Below are 20,267 nucleotides of genomic sequence, written 5' to 3' on the forward strand. Positions count from 1 at the left end.
TTCAGCCATTGCTTGATCTTTTATTAGTCACCTTTTCTTTTAAACTCGTACCATCATGGAGCTTCCTACTGAGTTATTCATTTGAAGAATGAAGGCACTTCCTACTGAGTTATTCATTTGAAGAATGTAGGCACGTTATAGTAACCAACGACGAATTCCACTACAAAGCAACAAGCAGCAGTTGATGCAAGCAACCATTTGATTTTATAATTAAAGTTTTATATGTTATGTTTATTCAGATAACCCTTTCTTTGAAACGGTACAAATTGCGATGCAAGTCGCTAAATCGTTTACAACTTAATTACAACACATCACAACCCACTAACTTGTTTGATATATTTAGATAAATGAGTTACACGGTATTAAATATATGTATGTAAAGGGTTGGTGTACGTATTTAAAATGGATAAATATGCGTCGTCTTCTAGTTACTTGATATAGAAAAATAACATCCGAATGTGCTTCATACATCAACAAGTTCATATATTTATAAGATCATCTTGACGAGTTGCAGTTCTAACCTCCGCTTTTTCCTTCAACTCATCGAGATATTGCTGATAGATATACGAGGCGAACCCCCATATGGCCAATAACATTGCAATAACCTTCACACCATTCATCTTTTCATGAAAAAACACTATTGCCAAAACCGGAGTAATTGGGATCCCTAAAGTACCAATCACATTTGAAAACAAGGACGAAACCTCAAAGATCAAACCTGCGCAACCGATTGAGAAAACTTGCCATGAAACCGCGGTCCATACTAGATTCATTATGTATGACACTTTGCCAGACTCGTAACCTTCCATTTCTCCGTTTATATCCTTCCATTCACCACTAGCAAATAGTCCCACCACAATTGCAACACTTGCTATCATGTTTTGGTAGGTGATCAAATCGAATACGGCTTTGTAGCTTTGTGATCTCAGAACCTTCTGGAAGACGAGTTGCGTTGTAGAAAGCATTAATCCATACCCTGCAAAGTTAAACATTTACTCTAAAGATCAAATAAACTACAATATGAGGTCTTAAAAGTTAAAACATAATACCTGCACAAGCAGCAATGGTACATACAAACCCGATTATGTACTTGTTTCTTGAAGTGTTGGCGGTTTGTTCAGAATCACTTTGGAATACAAGTAATGCAGATGAAAAGCTAAGAAGAACGAGCGAATTGACAATGAATGAAGTGAACTTCTGCCCGTTTAAGAAGTAGGAAAACAACGCGTTGAACACGAGCTCAGTCGTGCAAATCAACGAGTAGGTCGAAAGGGGCAAAAACATCAATCCAAAGGTGTACAACATGCAGTTTGCAACCATGAATACACCAAGAAATGCATAAACCATCAAAAGTGTGATCCAAGAAGGTTTTTTGGTAATAATTTTATGTTGTTTTGAGGGTGTTTTTGAGGGTAAATAGAACAATAATAAAGGAAGCATAAGTGGGAAGCCAGCAGTCTGAACAAGAGTTGCCATCCATTTACTATTTCCTCCTTTGTTAAAGTAAAGTCCTCCCAACATTGTTGCAACTGATTGGCCTGTAAGTACAAAGAAGGTGAACAATGCTATCTGCATCCACCTCTTGTACTGTACAAGCCATGAGAGCCCTTTTCCAACATTTTGTGTATTAGATGACATATCTACATGGTGGTACATCAAAAAAGAGTTTGTGTTAAAAGAGCTAATACTCAAAGATTGTTTGCAAGAAAAAGAAAACTTTACCATTGGTAATTGTAGCCACTTCTTGAGCTACCTTCATTTTGGATATGAATTAAAGTATATAGGGAGATTAGAGGGAGAGAGAGAGACGATAATAAATAAGAATGTTATTTGTAATGCTATAAACACTTGTGTATATATAGACAGAGAGAAAAGTTACATGTTTATTTCATTATATTTCTATATTAATTTTAAACTGTATTTTTTTAAAAGAAATACAGTTTTATCTCATTATATTTCTATTTCAAATTATATCTTTTAGTTTTAAGATACACGTTAAAGTTTTAAATAACAACCAAAAATCTTTCGTTAAGAAAATGTAATAACGTAAATATTTAAGCCTTAAATAAATAGGAGGCCTCTTAAATTTTAAATAATGACTAAAAACTTGTTAACAAACATTAGCTCGTATACATGTCTGAGCTAATGGTAGCTCGATCGAGGCCTCTTAAATTTAAATAATGACTAAAAACTTACAAAGCTCATATACATGTCTGAGCTAATGGTAGCTCGATCTTCTCGTATAAAACGTCGACCTCGTGAGGCTTGCGAGATGATTTCCTCGTTAGCTTATAGAAACTAAGTAATTTACTAACTAGAAAATTTTGAGAATATTCATTTTCAAGGAGAAAGTTTCGAGTTTTGTCCCAATTTTGCAACATATTCTCAAATGTTTAATCATAATTTGCTCGGACCGATTAGATTGTTCTAGTCAACGAGTTTTTACAAAATTGGTTGGGACGGGTATTTTAGGAGTTGAAAACAATATTTCTATTTATGTTATGGAGCGAAAAGAAAAAATTCTTTTTTCCTTTGTTTATTTGATCAAATAAAAAGCAACTTTGGGATTGCTGAATGACAGACAAATCACATACAAAAAGATATAATATAATAAATATATAAAGCAACGGAGCCATCATAGTGTTTTTGAATTCCTCCGAAAGGAAGGGTGGTAAGTTGATCATTTACCGATCGGGGTCTGATCGATCCTATTTTTTATTTCTTTGATGGAATTTGTCGGGACGAGTATTCTATAAAACAAAATGTACGGGGACAGTTTTTTGAAGAACAATTTTACAGGGGCGAGTAAATTGTCAAATGGTTTGTTTTTTTGAATATTATATTATTACGAAATGTCTCATGTATGATTATGACATCCTTCGTTCTCTAATTTCTATCTCTCAATTAGTTACCGGTGAGCTATGATCAAACTTTAGGTTTACGTTTTCATGACCATATATAATTACACTATACTATAAGTATAGTATAGTGTAATTTGTGACAATTTGAAGAAGTGGCAGCCGCCTTATAGTGTAGGGTAATTACTTTGTGTTAGTAGTGTAATTATTATAATTATGAGTAGGGTGATTATAGTGTAGTGCAATCACAGCGTAACAAAAACTATAAACAACTACATGCACTTTTATATATAATTACATTATTTGATTCGCATGGTTAGAACATTTATTTAAGTTTGTACGTTAACTTTTCCCATAATAATAGTAATAATAGTGGTAGCGACAACAGCCGACCTCACTTGGCGGTCGTCGTTCCACCACAAGAGCAAAATTTTCTAGCGTAACACATGATGGACTAAAACACGGGTGAGCTCGGGATTCGAGCTTACAACCTCACAAAGTATAGATCAAATTATTCATTGCCTTAATTCACCAAAAATGACATAAGTGGAGATCAAATTTGGGTCTCCACTAAAGATTCCAAACTTTCTACCACTATGCCACAAATGAAAATTATTTTAAATACAATTCAATTGCCTTTTTTTTTCTTTTATGAATAAAACAAAAGGGTCTTATTTACGTGACATTAGTTTACATGAACTTCCGTATTCAATCTTTTCACTTTTAGACGAGAGTAAATATGAAATTAAAAATTCCTTTAACAATCAAATATTCAAATGTATTTTACAAACTGTACCCACATTGTTTTTAATTCATATATTTAAAAAAATCATAAAATAACACACACATATATATATATATATATATATTCTTATAAAATGTTGGATCAAATAAAAATGACTTTTGTCGTGAGAAATATAAAAATAAATAGAGTAATTATGTTAATACAATTTTGTTTTTACACCATAATTACTTTAGTTCAAAACTATTAGTACTCTAATTATTTGTATATTTAGTATGTTAATATTTATACCGAGTCATTTTATTGTAATTATTTGAGGTTAATGAAAATGAGTATTTTTGTTTTAAAAAATATATATGTTTTTCTTTCAATCATCTAAAACTTTTGAAGTATTTGATTTACGCATTTAAGACGTATTAGTTAATTACCACTAGTTAGTAATTAAAGAGCCGAAACAAAACCTTCCCATTTTCCTAAAACTTGCAAAGCTAATGTAACTGACAAACCTTGTCAAACATGCTAAGCTTTGCGTAATAATTTATTTATGGTGTGTAATATGTTGTATATGTTACGTAATACTATATGCGTAGTTATTTATTATTGTGTAGAGTCTGTTATATATTTTTCGTAATTATTTAACTTCATGATTATATGACGCATAAGAAATTATGCATTTCCCATCCTTTTTCGTACGTTTCACAAGTTAACAGTTGTGCATATTAATACGTACGTATGTATGTATAGGAACTCTATAGATGTAGGGTACCAAAATGACCCAAATACCCTTAAGGAATACCCGCGGGTCAATCAGAAGTCCCTCATAAGACACCCGCGGGGCATATAAACCATCCGCATAACCATTTGAGGAAGAAACATCCTCATAGCACATGCAGAAGCATCACAGCATCCTCAAAAGTCATCCGCAAGAAGGAATATCCTTCCGCGTAAATAATATTTTATTATTATTATTATTATTATTATTATTGTTTATTATACTTATTGAATTATCAAAAATAACTTTGATTAATATACACTTTTCACCCTAAACTATAGTTTTGGCTCTTTTGGTATCCATACTTAAAGCTTAGGGACTATATTGCAATTATGATTATAATAACAACCAGGACCCAAGGTCCAAGCCCATTGTCTGAACCTTGACCCGTAACCCGTATACCTGATTTCTTTCTTGGCCCTTAATTCTCGTAGAACATATGGAATTGATCGTTTCAATCAACTATTATACCAAAAACGTGTTACACCGACTGCGTAATTTAAGGAATAAATTCGATTGATACGTATTAATGATAATATTGTTTCCGTCTTGCTAATTGGGGCTACAACCATATAGGAATCATAATAATCAAATTCCTCTCGTCTGCTCCTTATGCTATACCTCGCGATCCAATCCATAAGTTTAATTGGATTATAACAAGCTGCGAATATCCAACCTGCTCGTTTTCTTGCCATCATTCGCGACTCACCATTCACCATCAATATGATTTTTCTTGAGGAATCTTTGACGGTATACCCAGAAGGGTTCATCTCACTCTTCATCTTCATTTATATTTCGTTCATCCGATCAGGTGATTAATCACTGTAACACCCCGACCGATGGCGGATTATACATCGGGGCGCCACGTATTGTTTCATTACTCGTGACACTATTTGGGTGTCAATATTTAATAAATACATATTCATTGCGCACGCGCAGAACACAAATCGAAAAGTAACATAAATCATATCATAACTCAAAATATTCAAATAACATAATTTGTCTTGTTACATTTTAAATCTAGGTCCAAAGAAAAAGAAAACATCCTACGTGTCCTTGAGATTCCCAAAAGCAGCTACAGCAAACCTGAACATGTGTTAAAATAAAACGTCAACACTTGCGTGTCGGTGAGAAATCAAGTTTAATAGATATAAATAGATAATACAAACACTGCGCGCAACATGTGCTTAACTGGGGTTTAACATAGGGTGTAATCAGATTGTGATCAAGCCTAAATAGATCATAGCTCATAGTTCAATCCGTGCTCCCAATCGAGCACAAAAACAATAATCATACGTGCATGTGTAAATAAAACAAGAAAACCGTAAACAATAGGTCTCCCGTGTTCATCTAATGGATCCATGAAAACTTCGGAATAGGCCGAACAAAGCGGTTAATGATTCACACATACAAATAAACAGCCAAGTAAACGTCCATAACACATGGGGTTTTGCGCACATAAATTTCATAAACAAGTTTAAGACTCAAGTTGTATGAACACATGAACATCCCAAAACGTTAAAAATAAAAGGGGATTAAGTACGAGATTACTCACTTGTAAACGGCGCGATGAAAGATAATGCAAGAACCAACTTTTAAACAAGCTCAAGTTAACCTATAATTAAGAGGTTATTGGTTTAACGATTGGTTTTTATGTCTTGAATATATGCAGTAAGTATCGATTTGTTAGTTAAACAAATTAAAACAAAGTATTTATATTTATAATTACCGAGATCTGGGCAGAACAGAAGAGAAGACGGAGGCAAAGAGAGTGGTGGCGGCTGAGGAACTACGGCAGAGAGCAAAGGGAGAGAGATTTGGGGAGTGTGTGTAGTGTGTGTAGTGTAAAGAAATTAGCTTAATTTATAAGAAAACCCAAGGGAACACAATCCCTTGAAAAGGGGGAAAAGATCTTATCAAATCAAGCAAAAGATATTAAAAAGCACAAGAAAACAAAAGCAAAAGATATCAAAAGATATGCCGGCAGCTGCAGGGGATGGGGAAAAGCTGACAGATTACAGGTAAAGCATGGGAGGAGTCAGATAAAACACTGTTCAAGACATGCAAAAGAAGATTTCAAAAGATTATGTCAGTCACTTTTTCTGTCAACCAATAGGATTGGTGCGCATGCTGCGCCGAAAGTGGCTTTTCGGACAGATGTCGGAACTGACCTACAGTGCTCATACAAAAGATAAGATATTTCAAAAGCATACAGGCTGACCTAAACAGAAGAAAAGACTTAAGGTCTAGCGCGAGAAGACTCGAGCGCGCGCGAGGGCGAAGGCAGACAGAGAACAATCCTTAGCGCGTCGCGGGAAGAACTACAAATCCTTAGCGCGTCGCGGGAAGAACTACAATCCTTAGCGCGCCACGGGAAGAACTATAATCCTTAGCGCGCCGCGGGAAGAACTATAATCCTTAGCGCGTCGCGGGAAGAACTACAACTCTTAGCGCGCCGCGGGAAGAACTACCATTCTTAGCGCGCTGCGGGAACAGTTCGCCTCGCGTATCGCAGGAACAGCTGGTCTTCACGCAGGCTTCCTTGTAAGGAGTCTGGCGCGTGGAGCTGCGCAGACATCCTTAGGCGGGAAGAACCAAAGGACAAGCAAAGAGTTAAGAGAAAACAGGGGTTTCAAGGCTTAAGGGTTAAGCAGAGGGGGCGGGACGGCGACAAGAGAGAAAGGAGCGGAACGGCGACAAGAGAGAAAGGGGCGGGACGGCGACAAGAGGGAAAAAGGGAGGCGGGAAGAAATTATTATTATTAGTAAGTAATATAAAAATATATATGTAATTTATTAAACGTTAAATTTACAAAGATTAATAATCAAAATTTAAATCATAAAAAGAATCGGATTCGAAAACGGGTACCTGGGTCGGGTCGGATTGGGCAGTTGTCACAGTCTCCCCTACTTTAACAAATTTCGTCCCGAAATTTATCTCGAAGTAGGATGCGCAGAGAAAAGGTGCGGGTACTTGATCTTCATCTGATCTTCCCTTTCCCAAGTGAACTCGGCTCCGCGCTTGGACTGCCAACGAACTTTGACAATAGGGATGCGACTGCGCTTGGTTTGCTTCACCTCGCGATCCATAATCTCAACAGGCTTCTCAACGAAATGCATAAACTCATTAACTTGAACTTCATCAAGTGGTATGTGGAGGTTCTCGTCAGCTAAACATTTCTTGAGATTGGATACATGGAAGGTTGGATGCACATTGCTGAGCGCGGGCGGCAGGTCCAGTTTGTAGGCAACTTTTCCCACCATCGCAAGAATCTTGAACGGACCAACATAACGAGGTGCAAGCTTACCTTTCTTCCCAAAGCGGACAACACCCTTCCAGGGCGACACTTTGAGGAGAACAAGATCACCAACTAGAAATTCGAGAGGCTTCCGCCTGCGATCTGCGTAACTCTTCTGTCGGCTTCTGGCAGTCAGCAGATGATCACGGATCTTGGCGATTTTGTCGGTTGTCTCTTGAACTAGTTCGGGTCCTGTGATTTGAACTTCACCCACTTCGTTCCAACAAATCGGTGAACGGCACTTTCGACCGTAAAGCGCTTCAAAGGGGGCCATACCGATGCTGGAATGATAGCTGTTATTATAAGAGAACTCGATCAGAGGTAGGTGTGAATCCCAATTACCTCCAAAATCAAGAACACAAGATCGAAGCATATCCTCAAGGGTTTGGATGGTTCGCTCCGACTGTCCGTCAGTCTGAGGATGATATGCAGTACTCATGTCCAAACGAGTTCCTAACGCAGTTTGGAGAGATTTCCAAAAGCAAGATATAAAACGGCCATCGCGATCGGATATGATGCTCAAGGGAGTACCATGACGGCAGACAATTTCTTTGACATATAGATGCGCAAGTTGTTCAACACGGTAGGTTTCACGAATGGGCAGGAAGTGGGCAGACTTGGTCAATCGATCCACTATTACCCAAATGCTATCATGTTTGCTTGCGGTCAAGGGTAACTTGGTGATAAAGTCCATTGCTATACTTTCCCATTTCCACGTAGGAATTTCAGGTTGTTCGAGCAAACCAGATGGGCGTTGATGTTCAGCTTTTACCTTAGAACAAGTTAGGCATTTAGCTACGAACACAGCAATATCCTTTTTCATACCAGGCCACCAAAAAGAAAGGCGCAAATCATTGTACATTTTGTCAGCACCAGGATGAACGGAATACCGAGATTTGTGCGCTTCACTCAGTATGACAGAGCGAAGATTCTCATCATTGGGGATCCAGATGCGATTGAGATAACAGAGAATTCCATTCAGGTTAGGGACAAGATGCGCTTCTGCACCACACGCTAACTCGGCGCGTAGGTTGCCTTTGCTGATCGATGCGCGCTGCGCGTCTCGAATGCGCGATTCAAGATCGTTTTGGATCGGCGCGAAATGAAGCTGCGTGCGCGGCAAGATACAGTTGAGTTGACTGGGTTTTCGGCTGAGCGCATCGGCTACCACATTAGCCTTTCCAGGGTGATATCGGATCTCACAATCGTAATCGCTGATGAGTTCGTTCCATCGGCGTTGTCTCATGTTAAGTTCCTTTTGATCAAGGATGTGCTGAAGGCTTTTATGGTCTGTGTAAATGATACACTTAGTCCCATAGAGGTAGTGTCTCCAGATTTTTAAGGCAAATACAACTGCACCAAGTTCGAGGTCGTGAGTTGTATAATTCTTTTCATGAATTTTGAGTTGCCTAGACGCGTAAGCGATAACCTTGCCTCGTTGCATAAGTACACAACCGAGACCTTGGTTGGAGGCATCACAATAAACGACAAAGTCGTCAGTACCCTCAGGTAACGCTAGAACAGGAGCTTCGCACAACAATTGCTTGAGCGCTTGAAAGGCTTCTTCTTGCTTCGAGCCCCAAATATACGGTTTGCCTTTGTGCGTTAATGCTGTTAAAGGCAAGGCGATTTTTGAGAAGTTCGCAATGAATCGCCGGTAATAACCAGCTAAGCCCAAAAAGGAACGGATTTCGGTAGGAGTGGATGGTGCAATCCAGTTCTTGATTGCTTCAATTTTGGATGGGTCGACATGAATACCCATCTTGTTTACAACATGACCAAGAAACTGTACTTCATCCGACCAAAACTCACACTTGGAGAGATTGGCATAGAGTTGTTTGGTTCGAAGCTTTTGCAACACCAACTGAAGATGTTGTTCATGCTCGGCCTTGGTTTTGGAATATACCAAAACGTCATCGATAAACACGATCACGAATTGGTCCAAGAAAGGCCTACACACCCGGTTCATTAGATCCATGAAAACGGCGGGTGCGTTGGTTAAACCGAAGGGCATGACCAAGAATTCAAAATGACCGTAGCGGGTTCGAAAAGCAGTCTTGGGAATATCCTCTTCGCGGATACGCAACTGGTGATAGCCAGAACGGAGATCGATTTTGGAGAAAAAAGAGGCACCTTGGAGTTGATCAAAGAGGTCGTCAATACGCGGTAAGGGATACCGGTTCTTAATGGTGAGCTTGTTCAGCTCGCGGTAATCGATACACATGCGAAACGATCCGTCTTTCTTTTTAACGAACAACACCGGAGCACCCCAAGGCGAAGAGCTAGGGCGAATGAATCCTTTATCGGTCAACTCTTGAAGTTGACTTGCTAATTCTTGCATTTCAGCGGGTGCAAGTCGATAAGGAGATTTGGCTACGGGGGATGCACCAGGGACAAGATCAACACGAAACTCGACTTCCCGAGCGGGAGGTAAACCAGAAAGATCATCGGGGAAGACTTCAGGAAAGTCACGCACGATGGGAATTTCAGAAAGTTTCTTCTTTCCTTCATCGGGTTTGACCACATGAGCTAAGAACGCGACACATTTCTTCCGCAAAAGTCTTCGGGCTTCAGAGCATGACATAAGTTTAAGACCGTTAGATGGTTTCTCGCCGTAGATATGAAGATCTTGACCATTTTCCCGAGGAATGCGAATCAACTTCTTGGCGCAGATTACTTCGGCGCGATTTTGCGAGAGCCAGTCCATTCCAATAATCACATCAAAACTTCCAAGAGGCATGGGAATGAGGTCGATTAGAAAATCATGTTCATTAAGGTTAAGCGTGCAATCTTTGATCACGGAGTTTATTAAAATAGTTTCACCACTAGCCAATTCAACTGAAAAGTTTTCGTTCAAGTTCTTTCGCGGTCGCGCAAGTTTTTGTTCAAATGCGCGAGAAATAAAACTTCTATCGGCGCCAGTATCAAAAAGTATAGATGCATATTGTCCGTTAAGTAAAAATGTACCATTAACCACGTCATTATTCGCTTGCGCTTGGTGCGCGGTTATATTAAAAGCTCGTCCGCGCGTCACTTGGTTTGAAATTTGGTTAACCGGATTAGCTTGCGTAATTTGTACTTGCAGTCTCGGGCACGCGTTCCGGAAATGACTGGGGTCACCGCAGTTATAGCACGACCTGGGTCGTGGATTAGGGTATGTTGGTTGTGGGTTTAGCGGGTAAGTTGGTGGTGTTTGCGCGATTGGGTTGGCGGGAAGGACTCTACAGTTCTCAGCAGTGTGACCAGTACGGCCACATCGGTTACATTGCCGACACGGGACTTGAGTTGGATGGTGAAGTCTACAGGTTGAGCAAAAGGGTTGGTTTCCTGTGTAAGGTTTCTTAGTTGACGGGGCAGGGAGTGCGGGATTGGTTAAGGCATAGTTATGGACTACAGGGGGTGTTGGGTAGGTTGACAGTGGGTTAGGAGCGTATGCTAGAGGTTGGTAGGCGGGTTGCTGGACAACGAGCGGGTTGGTAAGCGCGTAGGCTTTGCGCCGGCGCTTGAGGTTGTTACGGTTTGAGGGTTCTGGCTTGGTTTCTGTTGGTTCTGGGACAGTCTTGGTGAGTTTGGTCTTTTCGGCTCCCCGCAGGAACAGGGTTCCTGCCCTGACGTGGTTGTCGCTGAGCACAGCGGCCAACTCGATGGCGTCAGAGAGGGTTGCTGGGTTCCTGGCCCATACAGAATCTTGAATTTCCATGGGGAGACCCCCAAGAAACTTCTCGATGGCTCGGCGGGAAGGGGTAACTAGGTGTGGGACAAGCAAACTTAGTTCGTGGAAGCGCATAGCGTACTCGCGCGCTTCGCCACTGTACTGCTTCAAGTTCCAAAATTCCTCCTCAAGGCGCTTTATTTCGTTGGGAGGGCAGAATTCTCTAGTCAAAAGTTCCTTGAATTCCTCCCAGAGCATGCTAGAAGCAGCCTCTGCGCCACGCGCGTGAGCTACTCTGTTCCACCAAGTAAGCGCCCTTGATTCTAGGACACTTGAGGCGTATAAGGTTCGTCGGTCTGGAGGGCATTGGGTATGGAGGAAGGTGTTCTCAATTTTCTCGAGCCATTGGAGCATTACGGTGGCTCCTTCAAGCCCTGTGAATTTCGGAGGGTTACCCGCATTAAAGGATTTAATATTGTATCCGGAGGGGTTGGTATTATTTTGGTTTAAGGCTTGGGCTATTGCGGCGGCCATTTCTTGGGAACGTTGCTGCCTACGTCTGCGCGCGGCCTCTCTCCTCTGATAACGAGCTGATAGCGGAGGCATTCTATAAAAGTTTTAATTTTTGTTAATATCTTAGTTTGGGAAATCGTTTTAGCGCAAAGTATATCGTCGTAAAGCTTGTTTCGCGGAGTTAAATGCTATCAAATTTTGAAGTAAAATATGAATTTAAATGCAAACTTAATACAGGTAATGAATTCGAATTGAAAATCGACAATTCATGCATCACCATGACTTTCCGAATTCTCAATTTAAAATATCGAGTAAATGAATATTGGAGATTGACAATTCATGTATCACCATGACTTTTCAAATCTTCAATTTAAAATATAAAGTTAATGGTAATTGAAAATCAACTATTCATGTACCACCATGACTTCTCGGATTTTCAATCCCCACAACAAACGAATATGTAAGTAAAGAAATAAATTGAAATTTAACAATAAAAATCGAAAGATCGCGAATAAAACATGAAATCAAGTGCTGCGTATGCGCAAGCATATTTTATAAATATCGAGTAATTAACAATTAGCGCGCAAACATGAGATATTTCTCATGCGCGAGAAGGGACTCTTAGGTATTCTAGGTCGTTACGTCTAACCACCTATCCTAAAGTCACGGAGCTCTGATACCAATCACGGATTGAACTATGAGCCATGATCTATTTAGGCTTGCTCCCAATCGAGCACAAAAACAATAATCATACGTGCATATGTAAATAAAACAAGAAAACCGTAAACGATAGGTCTCCCGTGTTCATCTAATGGATCCATGAAAACTTCGGAATAGGCCGAACAAAGCGGTTAATGATTCACACATACAAATAAACAGCCAAGTAAACGTCCATAACACATGGGGTTTTGCGCACATAAATTTCATAAACAAGTTTAAGACTCAAGTTGTACGAACACATGAACATCCCAAAACGTTAAAAATAAAAGAGGATTAAGTACGAGATTACTCACTTGTAAACGGCGCGATGAAAGATAATGCAAGAACCAACTTTTAAACAAGCTCAAGTTAACCTATAATTAAGAGGTTATTGGTTTAACGATTGGTTTTTATGTCTTGAATATATGCAGTAAGTATCGATTTGTTAGTTAAACAAATTAAAACAAAGTATTTATATTTATAATTACCGAGATCTGGGCAGAACAGAAGAGAAGACGGAGGCAAAGAGAGTGGTGGCGGCTGAGGAACTACGGCAGAGAGCAAAGGGAGAGAGATTTGGGGAGTGTGTGTAGTGTGTGTAGTGTAAAGAAATTAGCTTAATTTATAGGAAAACCCAAGGGAACACAATCCCTTGAAAAAGGGGAAAAGATCTTATCAAATCAAACAAAAGATATTAAAAAGCACAAGAAAACAAAAGCAAAAGATATCAAAAGATATGCCGGCAGCTGCAGGGGATGGGGAAAAGCTGACAAATTACAGGTAAAGCATGGGAGGAGTCAGATAAAACACTGTTCAAGACATGCAAAAGAAGATTTCAAAAGATTATGTCAGTCACTTTTTCTGTCAACCAATAGGATTGGTGCGCATGCTGCGCCGAAAGTGGCTTTTCGGACAGATGTCGGAACTGACCTACAGTGCTCATACAAAAGATAAGATATTTCAAAAGCATACAGGCTGACCTAAACAGAAGAAAAGACTTAATGTCTAGCGCGAGAAGACTCGAGCGCGCGCGAGGGCGAAGGCAGACAGAGAACAATCCTTAGCACGTCGCGGGAAGAACTACAAATCCTTAGCGCGTCGCGGGAAGAACTACAATCCTTAGCGCGCCACGGGAAGAACTATAATTCTTAGCGCGCCGCGGGAAGAACTATAATCCTTAGCGCGTCGCGGGAAGAACTACAATTCTTAGCGCGCCGCGGGAAGAACTACCATTCTTAGCGCGCTGCGGGAACAGTTCGCCTCGCGTATCGCAGGAACAGCTGGTCTTCACGCAGGCTTCCTTGTAAGGAGTCTGGCGCGTGGAGCTGCGCAGACATCCTTAGGCGGGAAGAACCAAAGGACAAGCAAAGAGTTAAGAGAAAACAGGGGTTTCAAGGCTTAAGGGTTAAGCAGAGGGGGCGGGACGGCGACAAGAGAGAAAGGAGCGGAACGGCGACAAGAGAGAAAGGGGCGGGACGGCGACAAGAGGGAAAAAGGGAGGCGGGAAGAAATTATTATTATTAGTAAGTAATATAAAAATATATAGGTAATTTATTAAACGTTAAATTTACAAAGATTAATAATCAAAATTTAAATCATAAAAAGAATCGGATTCGAAAACGGGTACCTGGGTCGGGTCGGATTGGGCAGTTGTCACAATCACTCCCCTATTTTACTTGTTTTCAAATGTTTTGGGGACACATGCGTACCATTTATCATATTATTTATCTTATTATTTCTCAAACGCAAACTGTGATCTTTGTGCTGTGTATCAATTGAATGATTGCATGTTACTTACTATTTGTTTACTTGCTTACTTGAATCACATTCGAAAAGGTCCAACATAATCTCATTATAGTATGATCATACGACCGTCATAGTGGCCGGAGCCCGATCGCGTTGGCAATGGTTTCACCGACACCTCATTTTTGGTAACCAATACCCATTCGCATGGCAACGGTTTAGCCCTTTCTTTATGGTTGATTGTTTATGTATGTGCTATGGTTTAATTGTTTATACTCACAGATAACAGTTTTGCCTATTTTTATTCACTTATATCATTATATATTATTACCATTTTTGTTTGTGTCAAAACTGATGATCTACTCACTCAACATGTGTTGTTGACAAACATATATTTTGAACGCATTTGCAGGTTATAGATTTGGATTGCTTATCGAACTGAAGCTCACATAGAGATGACTTTAGGATAAACCATATACCAGAATAGTTGGTTTTGTATTTTTAATTTTCTTTATTTGTGTTGTATATGAATGTTGTTTGATAATAAATAAATTAATTAGATATTGTCGCTTTATAATTTCATGATAGTAACCTTGTGAGCTGTGACAATCAGTTCACGCCCCTGCATTTCCGCCGTATGTTAGGGTGTGACAGCTGTCTTCCTTCTTACGGGGGGACTAGCTAACCGCGACCAGTTGTCTGCCAAGCGGAATATCACGGCAATGCTGAGCATGATTTTTCGAAACCATACCGTCCGGAGTCTTTTGCAGAAAAGTCGAAATTTATTCCAAGTATCGCACAAGCTTCATTTCCAGTAAATGTGAAGATTCCAACATCTGTTGGAACATATAATGGAATGACAGACCCTAGCGATCATTTGCTGAGATTTGTGGCAGTCGGGGGAGTCAGCGGTTGGACTCTTCCGTACTGGTGCCATATGTTCGCACTTACATTCACGGGAGTTGCGAGAGAGTGGTTTGAAAAATTGCCTGCCGGACAAATCAAAAGTTGGAAAGATTTCATAGCAAAATTTTCCCAGCATTTTAGTCAACAAAAGAAACATACCCGCGACCCTTCAGAAATACTAGATGTTACAAGGAGAAATAATGAGTCCATTGAGGACTTCATCACTCGTTTTACTAACGAGAGCCTTAACATCGGAGGGGTAAGCGAAGATATGCTAAGGGGAGCATTCTGTAAAAATGACCATTGTGATGATTTGATTTGCACACTCACGGGGAGGGACGGAATGCCCGAATCATGGGATGAAATCATGAAGGCTGCCAAGCTATATGCAAGAACCGAAAAAACTCTGAGTTCCAGTAGTCAAAAGCAATCACCGAGGGTCGAGTTTCAAACTCCGAGACCGAACAGGCAAGCTAAGGGACCAATATGGTCAAGACTTCAGCCAAGTGCGGAAACATCTAAACCTTTTGTTGCAAGGTCTTTAATCGGCAACAAAGGTAAACGTAATTTTTCAACTCGTTCTCCCAACAGTTGGACCCAGTTATCGAAAACTCCCTCGAAAATTCTCACCACTAAGAATCTAACTTTCTGGAAGCTTCAACCAATACCAAGGAAGTCATTCCTTGATACCAAAAAACATTGCTCATATCATAATGATGTTGGACACAACACGAATGAGTGTGTGGCTCTCAGAAATGAAATTGAAGCGGCTGTTAAAAATGGTAAACTCAAACATTTGGTTAAAGGCGTACGAGCAGGGACTGGTAAACCTCCTGCAAAGGACTGCCAGGGCCAACATCACCTTGACCCGCCGCTTGGCTAGTAGTGACTCTCTGCCGGGTGAGACCTGCAGTTGAGTCCACAACTTTGTTAGCATCAGCCGGAAAATTTCCTTCAAAAAGTGACGACTCTTCGCTGGAGGAAAAGAGTACGATCACCCCGCTAGAAGTAACAGCAGTCACAGGTAGGGGTTTTAGAATGCCCTCACCTTTTTGAACGCAATCGTTAACGTATGCCTCACCTTTGGCATACATCACCTCGGAAACTATGGGTTCCGGGCGAAAAGCGGTGGAAAAAACAAAATTTGGGCAGGTGCGCTCAAGAAAGGGAGCGTCCCTTTCATCATTAGGTGGCGCACCATCATCCCCCCTCGTGATCCAACAAGGTGCTAAAGGCGGAACCCTTACATGCACAAATAATGATAACAGTCAGATATCCGAGAAGTATTAAAACAACAGAAGGAATACTCTCTAAAACTTACTCTTGTCTGTTTTCTCGTAGTAAGGTTCCAAGGTAGGAAACGGCCATAGTCGGCTCATCCTCGCACTCACCATCGCCCCCTCATGAATGGGGCGCATAGGAGTCGGTGTAGAGGTCAGAGTCGTAAACCATGCTTGACCCTATTGAGCAGCGGCCACAACCACCGGCATGGCCTCCTCCACCTTGCGCTTGGTCATCGCGAAAGGAATAACATCCTCTCAGATCCAAAAAAATTTTGGTTTCCAACCATGGAGGCTACGGATCCATTCCATACCTATAACCCTCTTTTCTATGGATGCAAAATTGTACCACCCATCACGGAAGGTCATTTTATAGAAAATGGCAAACATGCCAGTGGAGGGTTCAAGATTGCGAGTTTGGCAGCAGAATTCGAAATGTCGAATCCTCAGCATCCCAAAGGGATGGATATGTGAGAGATGAACTCCATAAGTCGTCAAGATTGATTGTACAAACTTCGTCACTGGAATCCGGAAATTCCCCGTTGTAAAGTGGTCTACGTATACAGCCATTTTCTTCAGAGGAGGACTAATGGCAACGGAACCACTAGCCGGACGTTCCGGTTCCCACTCTGGTGCTAAGCCATAAACGTTTACAACGTCGTCATAGTCTTTTCTCTTAAGGGCCACAGTGACATCGGTAATAGTAGGAGTACCCTTCTTGTCTCCAGCCATCTAAGAAAACAAGTAAAACTTGGTTGGGAAGGAGAAGGAGGAAATCGCAGAAAAGCTCTTATGCTTTGAAGATTTGAAAGAAGAAGAGTTGGAAAGCAATAAGAGTTGTATGGAATCTCAGGCGGTATATTTATACTCATCGCAATTAATGCGACTAATGGTGTGCCAGAGGAGAGAGAAACCGCGGACCGCCCGATGATTGACACGTCAGGCGGGAAACTCAAAAAACTGTAGACAGGCTGTCAAATACGTCATACACGTCTTGTCAGTTGCTCCCAGAAATTTCTCTCCCCGCCACGTCATACAAGCTATCCGACTTTCAAAATTCAAAAATATCTTCTAAAGATATTTTCTTTAAAACAGTTGGACACTTACAAAAGATGAAAAGTTCTTTCTCATTAAATATTCAAAAGGAAATATTACAAATACAGAAAGAAAAATTACAAGTTACAACATCTAGATTTATTCTAAGGGTTCAAGGTAGTTTTGTCTTCCGGATCCTTCAATGACGTGTCCTCCGAAGAGTCATCCTCAGACTCCTCGTCCAAGTAGACCTTTAACTATTGCACACCGTCATTAGCGGAAGCAAATTCCGGAAGCATGTCCTGGAGCGGGAAGCGCAGACCATCGTGTTCCTCGACCCGTATTCTTCTCTCCTGTTTGACATCAAGGCCATGAAGAGGATGATCTTTGAAAGAGCGGTTACTTTGAGCATAGTTCATCCCTTCATGAAATCCTATCACACGTCCAAGGGAAGAAGAAGCAGTCATTACTTTAGCAAAGCTGTCAGTAAGCTCCTTGCTTCCCTTGATATGGCGGACGACCTGTCAGGATAAAAATACAAAGTCTTCAATATCAAAAATAAGAAGTAAGCAATGAACATTCAAAGAGGAAAAACTTACAGCATCAACCCCTCGGGTGAGGAACCACTGACGGTCATGTTCCGCACGCTCGGCTCGCACTTGAAACGCCTGGGATTCCGCTGCCATTTTCTCATGAGCTTGCAAGAAGGAGTCATAAGCAGTTTGTACCTCAAGGGCACTTTTGTCTTTAAGATCATTTTGCTCTCTCTGCAACTTCAGCTCAGCCTCAAGCTCCTGAATTCGAGTGCCTTGGAGAGACACTTGATTTTCCAGGGCTGAGTTTGCTCCTTGTGCCCGGACCAAATCATCCCTTTCTTGTTGAGCCTTGGCCCGAGCAGCCTCAAGAAGGGAATTTTGCTTCTCGCAAGCTTCCTTCCATCGGCGAGCAGCTGCAGCGTTACGATCCTGCTCACTCTTGAGGGCATTCTCCGCGTCGACCTGCTTCCACTTAGCAGTATGGGCCGCGACGCGGTGCTCCTCAGCTTCCTTCTTTGCAGCCTCAACGGCTCGACGAGCCTCCCCCACCTTCCCGCGCCACTCTGAAAATCCGTACCACCCCCAGCCTGGAAAAGATAGTCAAAACGATTATCATTCCCAGACTGGTTGTTAGGATCTTCCGCCGAAGTGTCAACTGGAGGAGTCGACATCCTCTCTTCTATAGTAGTCTCAATTGGGGGAGAGGTCGGTTGATCTTCCGTATTAATATTACTTGGCGGAGTAGAAGGTGGATCTCTACCTCTTTTTTCGGAAGAGGAGAAGGTTGCCTTTCCATTTGAGGAGTCGGAGCAGGCAACCTCTCGGACATATCTTCCGGTAAGATCGATGGATCTGCACAAAAGTTACACTCAGCTAAACAGTCCAAAATGGCAAAATATTTCAAAAGCAATACATACCTTCTACCGTGTCAATGCGATCGGCAAGACTGTACCTTGGCTTCTTAGAACGATGGGTTTTTCGTTTCTTTTTAGAAGGACCTGCCTCAGCATCTGCAGTCTTGGTGCCCGCTTGACCTGCTTGAAAAGCCAAAAAAGCGCTCTTCTTCTCTAATTCTGCCAATAAGTGGGAGACAGAAGAAGATTCAGGTGTATCGTCATCAGATCCCCTCTCCTCTTGAGAGATGGAGAAGTCAGAACCATCGCCGTCATCATCACTCGATAATAAAGTGGCGATCGTCCCGTCAGAAGTAATAGCAATAATCGGATGAGGGTTTAGAACATATGCACCTGTCTCAAAGGTGGCGTCCGAGACAATAGGCTCAGCCCGCACCTTCTTTGGAAAAAGGAAACGGGACTTAGTTTTCTCGAGAATAGGCATGTCCCCGGCGTCCCGGATGCTATGTCGGACACAACCTCTATACTCAAAAAGGGCATTGAACATAGAACCTCGACCGGAAAAGATAAAGAATTTAATCATAAAATACCTCAAAAGAGAAGAAAAACAGTAAGGGTAACTTACGTTCATACAAGTCAATAAAAATGGGCTCCATAAATTCTGAGGCCCATAAACGGCTCATGCCTGCCCACACCAGGGCTTCCTCTGATAGTGCCCGCATCGGTGTTGGTTCTGCCATTAAAGTGCGGAACCAATCACGTCCTTCATGGGCAGCTGTAACAACATCCGGAAGGCGAGAATTAACTGGACGACGGACCATGGCAACAGGTACCACGTCCTCAGAAATCCAAAAGAATTTACAGCGCCAGTCGGAGGGCACTTTCTCAACCTCGTATCCAATACTTCGGTCGGAAAACCCTTGGCAGGAATACCAACCATCGCGGATAGCAAGACGGTAGAAAACCGGAAATCGATCAACATGTGGCACTAGGTCACGTGCTATACATACGAATTCGTAATGTCGAATTCGCATTACAGTACGTGGATGTAGTTGGGAAAAATGAATCCCGTAGGCGGTTAATACATTCACAAAGAATTTCGTCAATGGAAGACGAAAATTCCCACAGGTAAAATAATCGGCATAAACAGCCATTTTACCAAGTGGAGATAAACTGGCTATAGAACCCGGTGAGGGAAATTCCGGCTCCCACTCCGGTGGAATGCCATACGTCTCCAGCAATCTCTCGTATTCTAAATAGTCCCATGAGATCTCTATATCATCAACTTCGGTTTGAATGTTCGACATTGCAAAAGAATTTGGCAGAAGGATGTATGAGAAAATTCAAATCACTATCAGAAAGGAAAGTAAAGAAGTAGA

At 41.3% G+C, this 20,267-nt stretch overlaps 2 protein-coding genes across 2 annotated transcripts; one reads left to right on the forward strand and one right to left on the reverse strand.

Moving 5' to 3' along the window:
* Positions 1–410: 410 nt before the first annotated feature.
* LOC143608347 (putative purine permease 10) lies at positions 411–1,617 on the reverse strand. Its single transcript, XM_077083402.1, has 2 exons — positions 1,050–1,617; positions 411–976 (listed from the first exon to the last, which is right to left on the reverse strand). The coding sequence occupies exons 1-2, from the start codon at positions 1,573–1,575 to the stop codon at positions 480–482; spliced, it is 1,023 nt and encodes a 340-aa protein (XP_076939517.1). The 5' UTR covers positions 1,576–1,617; the 3' UTR covers positions 411–479.
* Positions 1,618–15,133: 13,516 nt separating this feature from the next.
* On the forward strand, positions 15,134–16,066 carry LOC143608324 (uncharacterized). Its single transcript, XM_077083384.1, has one exon. The coding sequence runs from the start codon at positions 15,134–15,136 to the stop codon at positions 16,064–16,066; it is 933 nt and encodes a 310-aa protein (XP_076939499.1).
* The last annotated feature ends 4,201 nt before the right edge of the window (positions 16,067–20,267 follow it).

Source organism: Bidens hawaiensis, unplaced genomic scaffold (assembly GCF_021521415.1).
Source record: "Bidens hawaiensis isolate Kalapana, Puna unplaced genomic scaffold, B.hawaiensis_p1.1 tig00419364_1, whole genome shotgun sequence".
Lineage (NCBI taxonomy): Eukaryota > Viridiplantae > Streptophyta > Magnoliopsida > Asterales > Asteraceae > Bidens > Bidens hawaiensis.

What these genes read in the sequence shown, in the direction of transcription:
- LOC143608347 (XM_077083402.1), bottom strand. Translation starts at nt 1,575, where the DNA reads ATGCAGATAGCATTGTTCACCTTCTTTGTACTTACAGGCCAATCAGTT. An exon ending in TACCATTGCTGCTTGTGCAG is followed by an intron (nt 977 to 1,049) that starts GTATTATGTTTT and finishes TTAACTTTGCAG; the next exon opens with GGTATGGATTAATGCTTTCT.
- LOC143608324 (XM_077083384.1), top strand. Translation starts at nt 15,134, where the DNA reads ATGACAGACCCTAGCGATCATTTGCTGAGATTTGTGGCAGTCGGGGGA.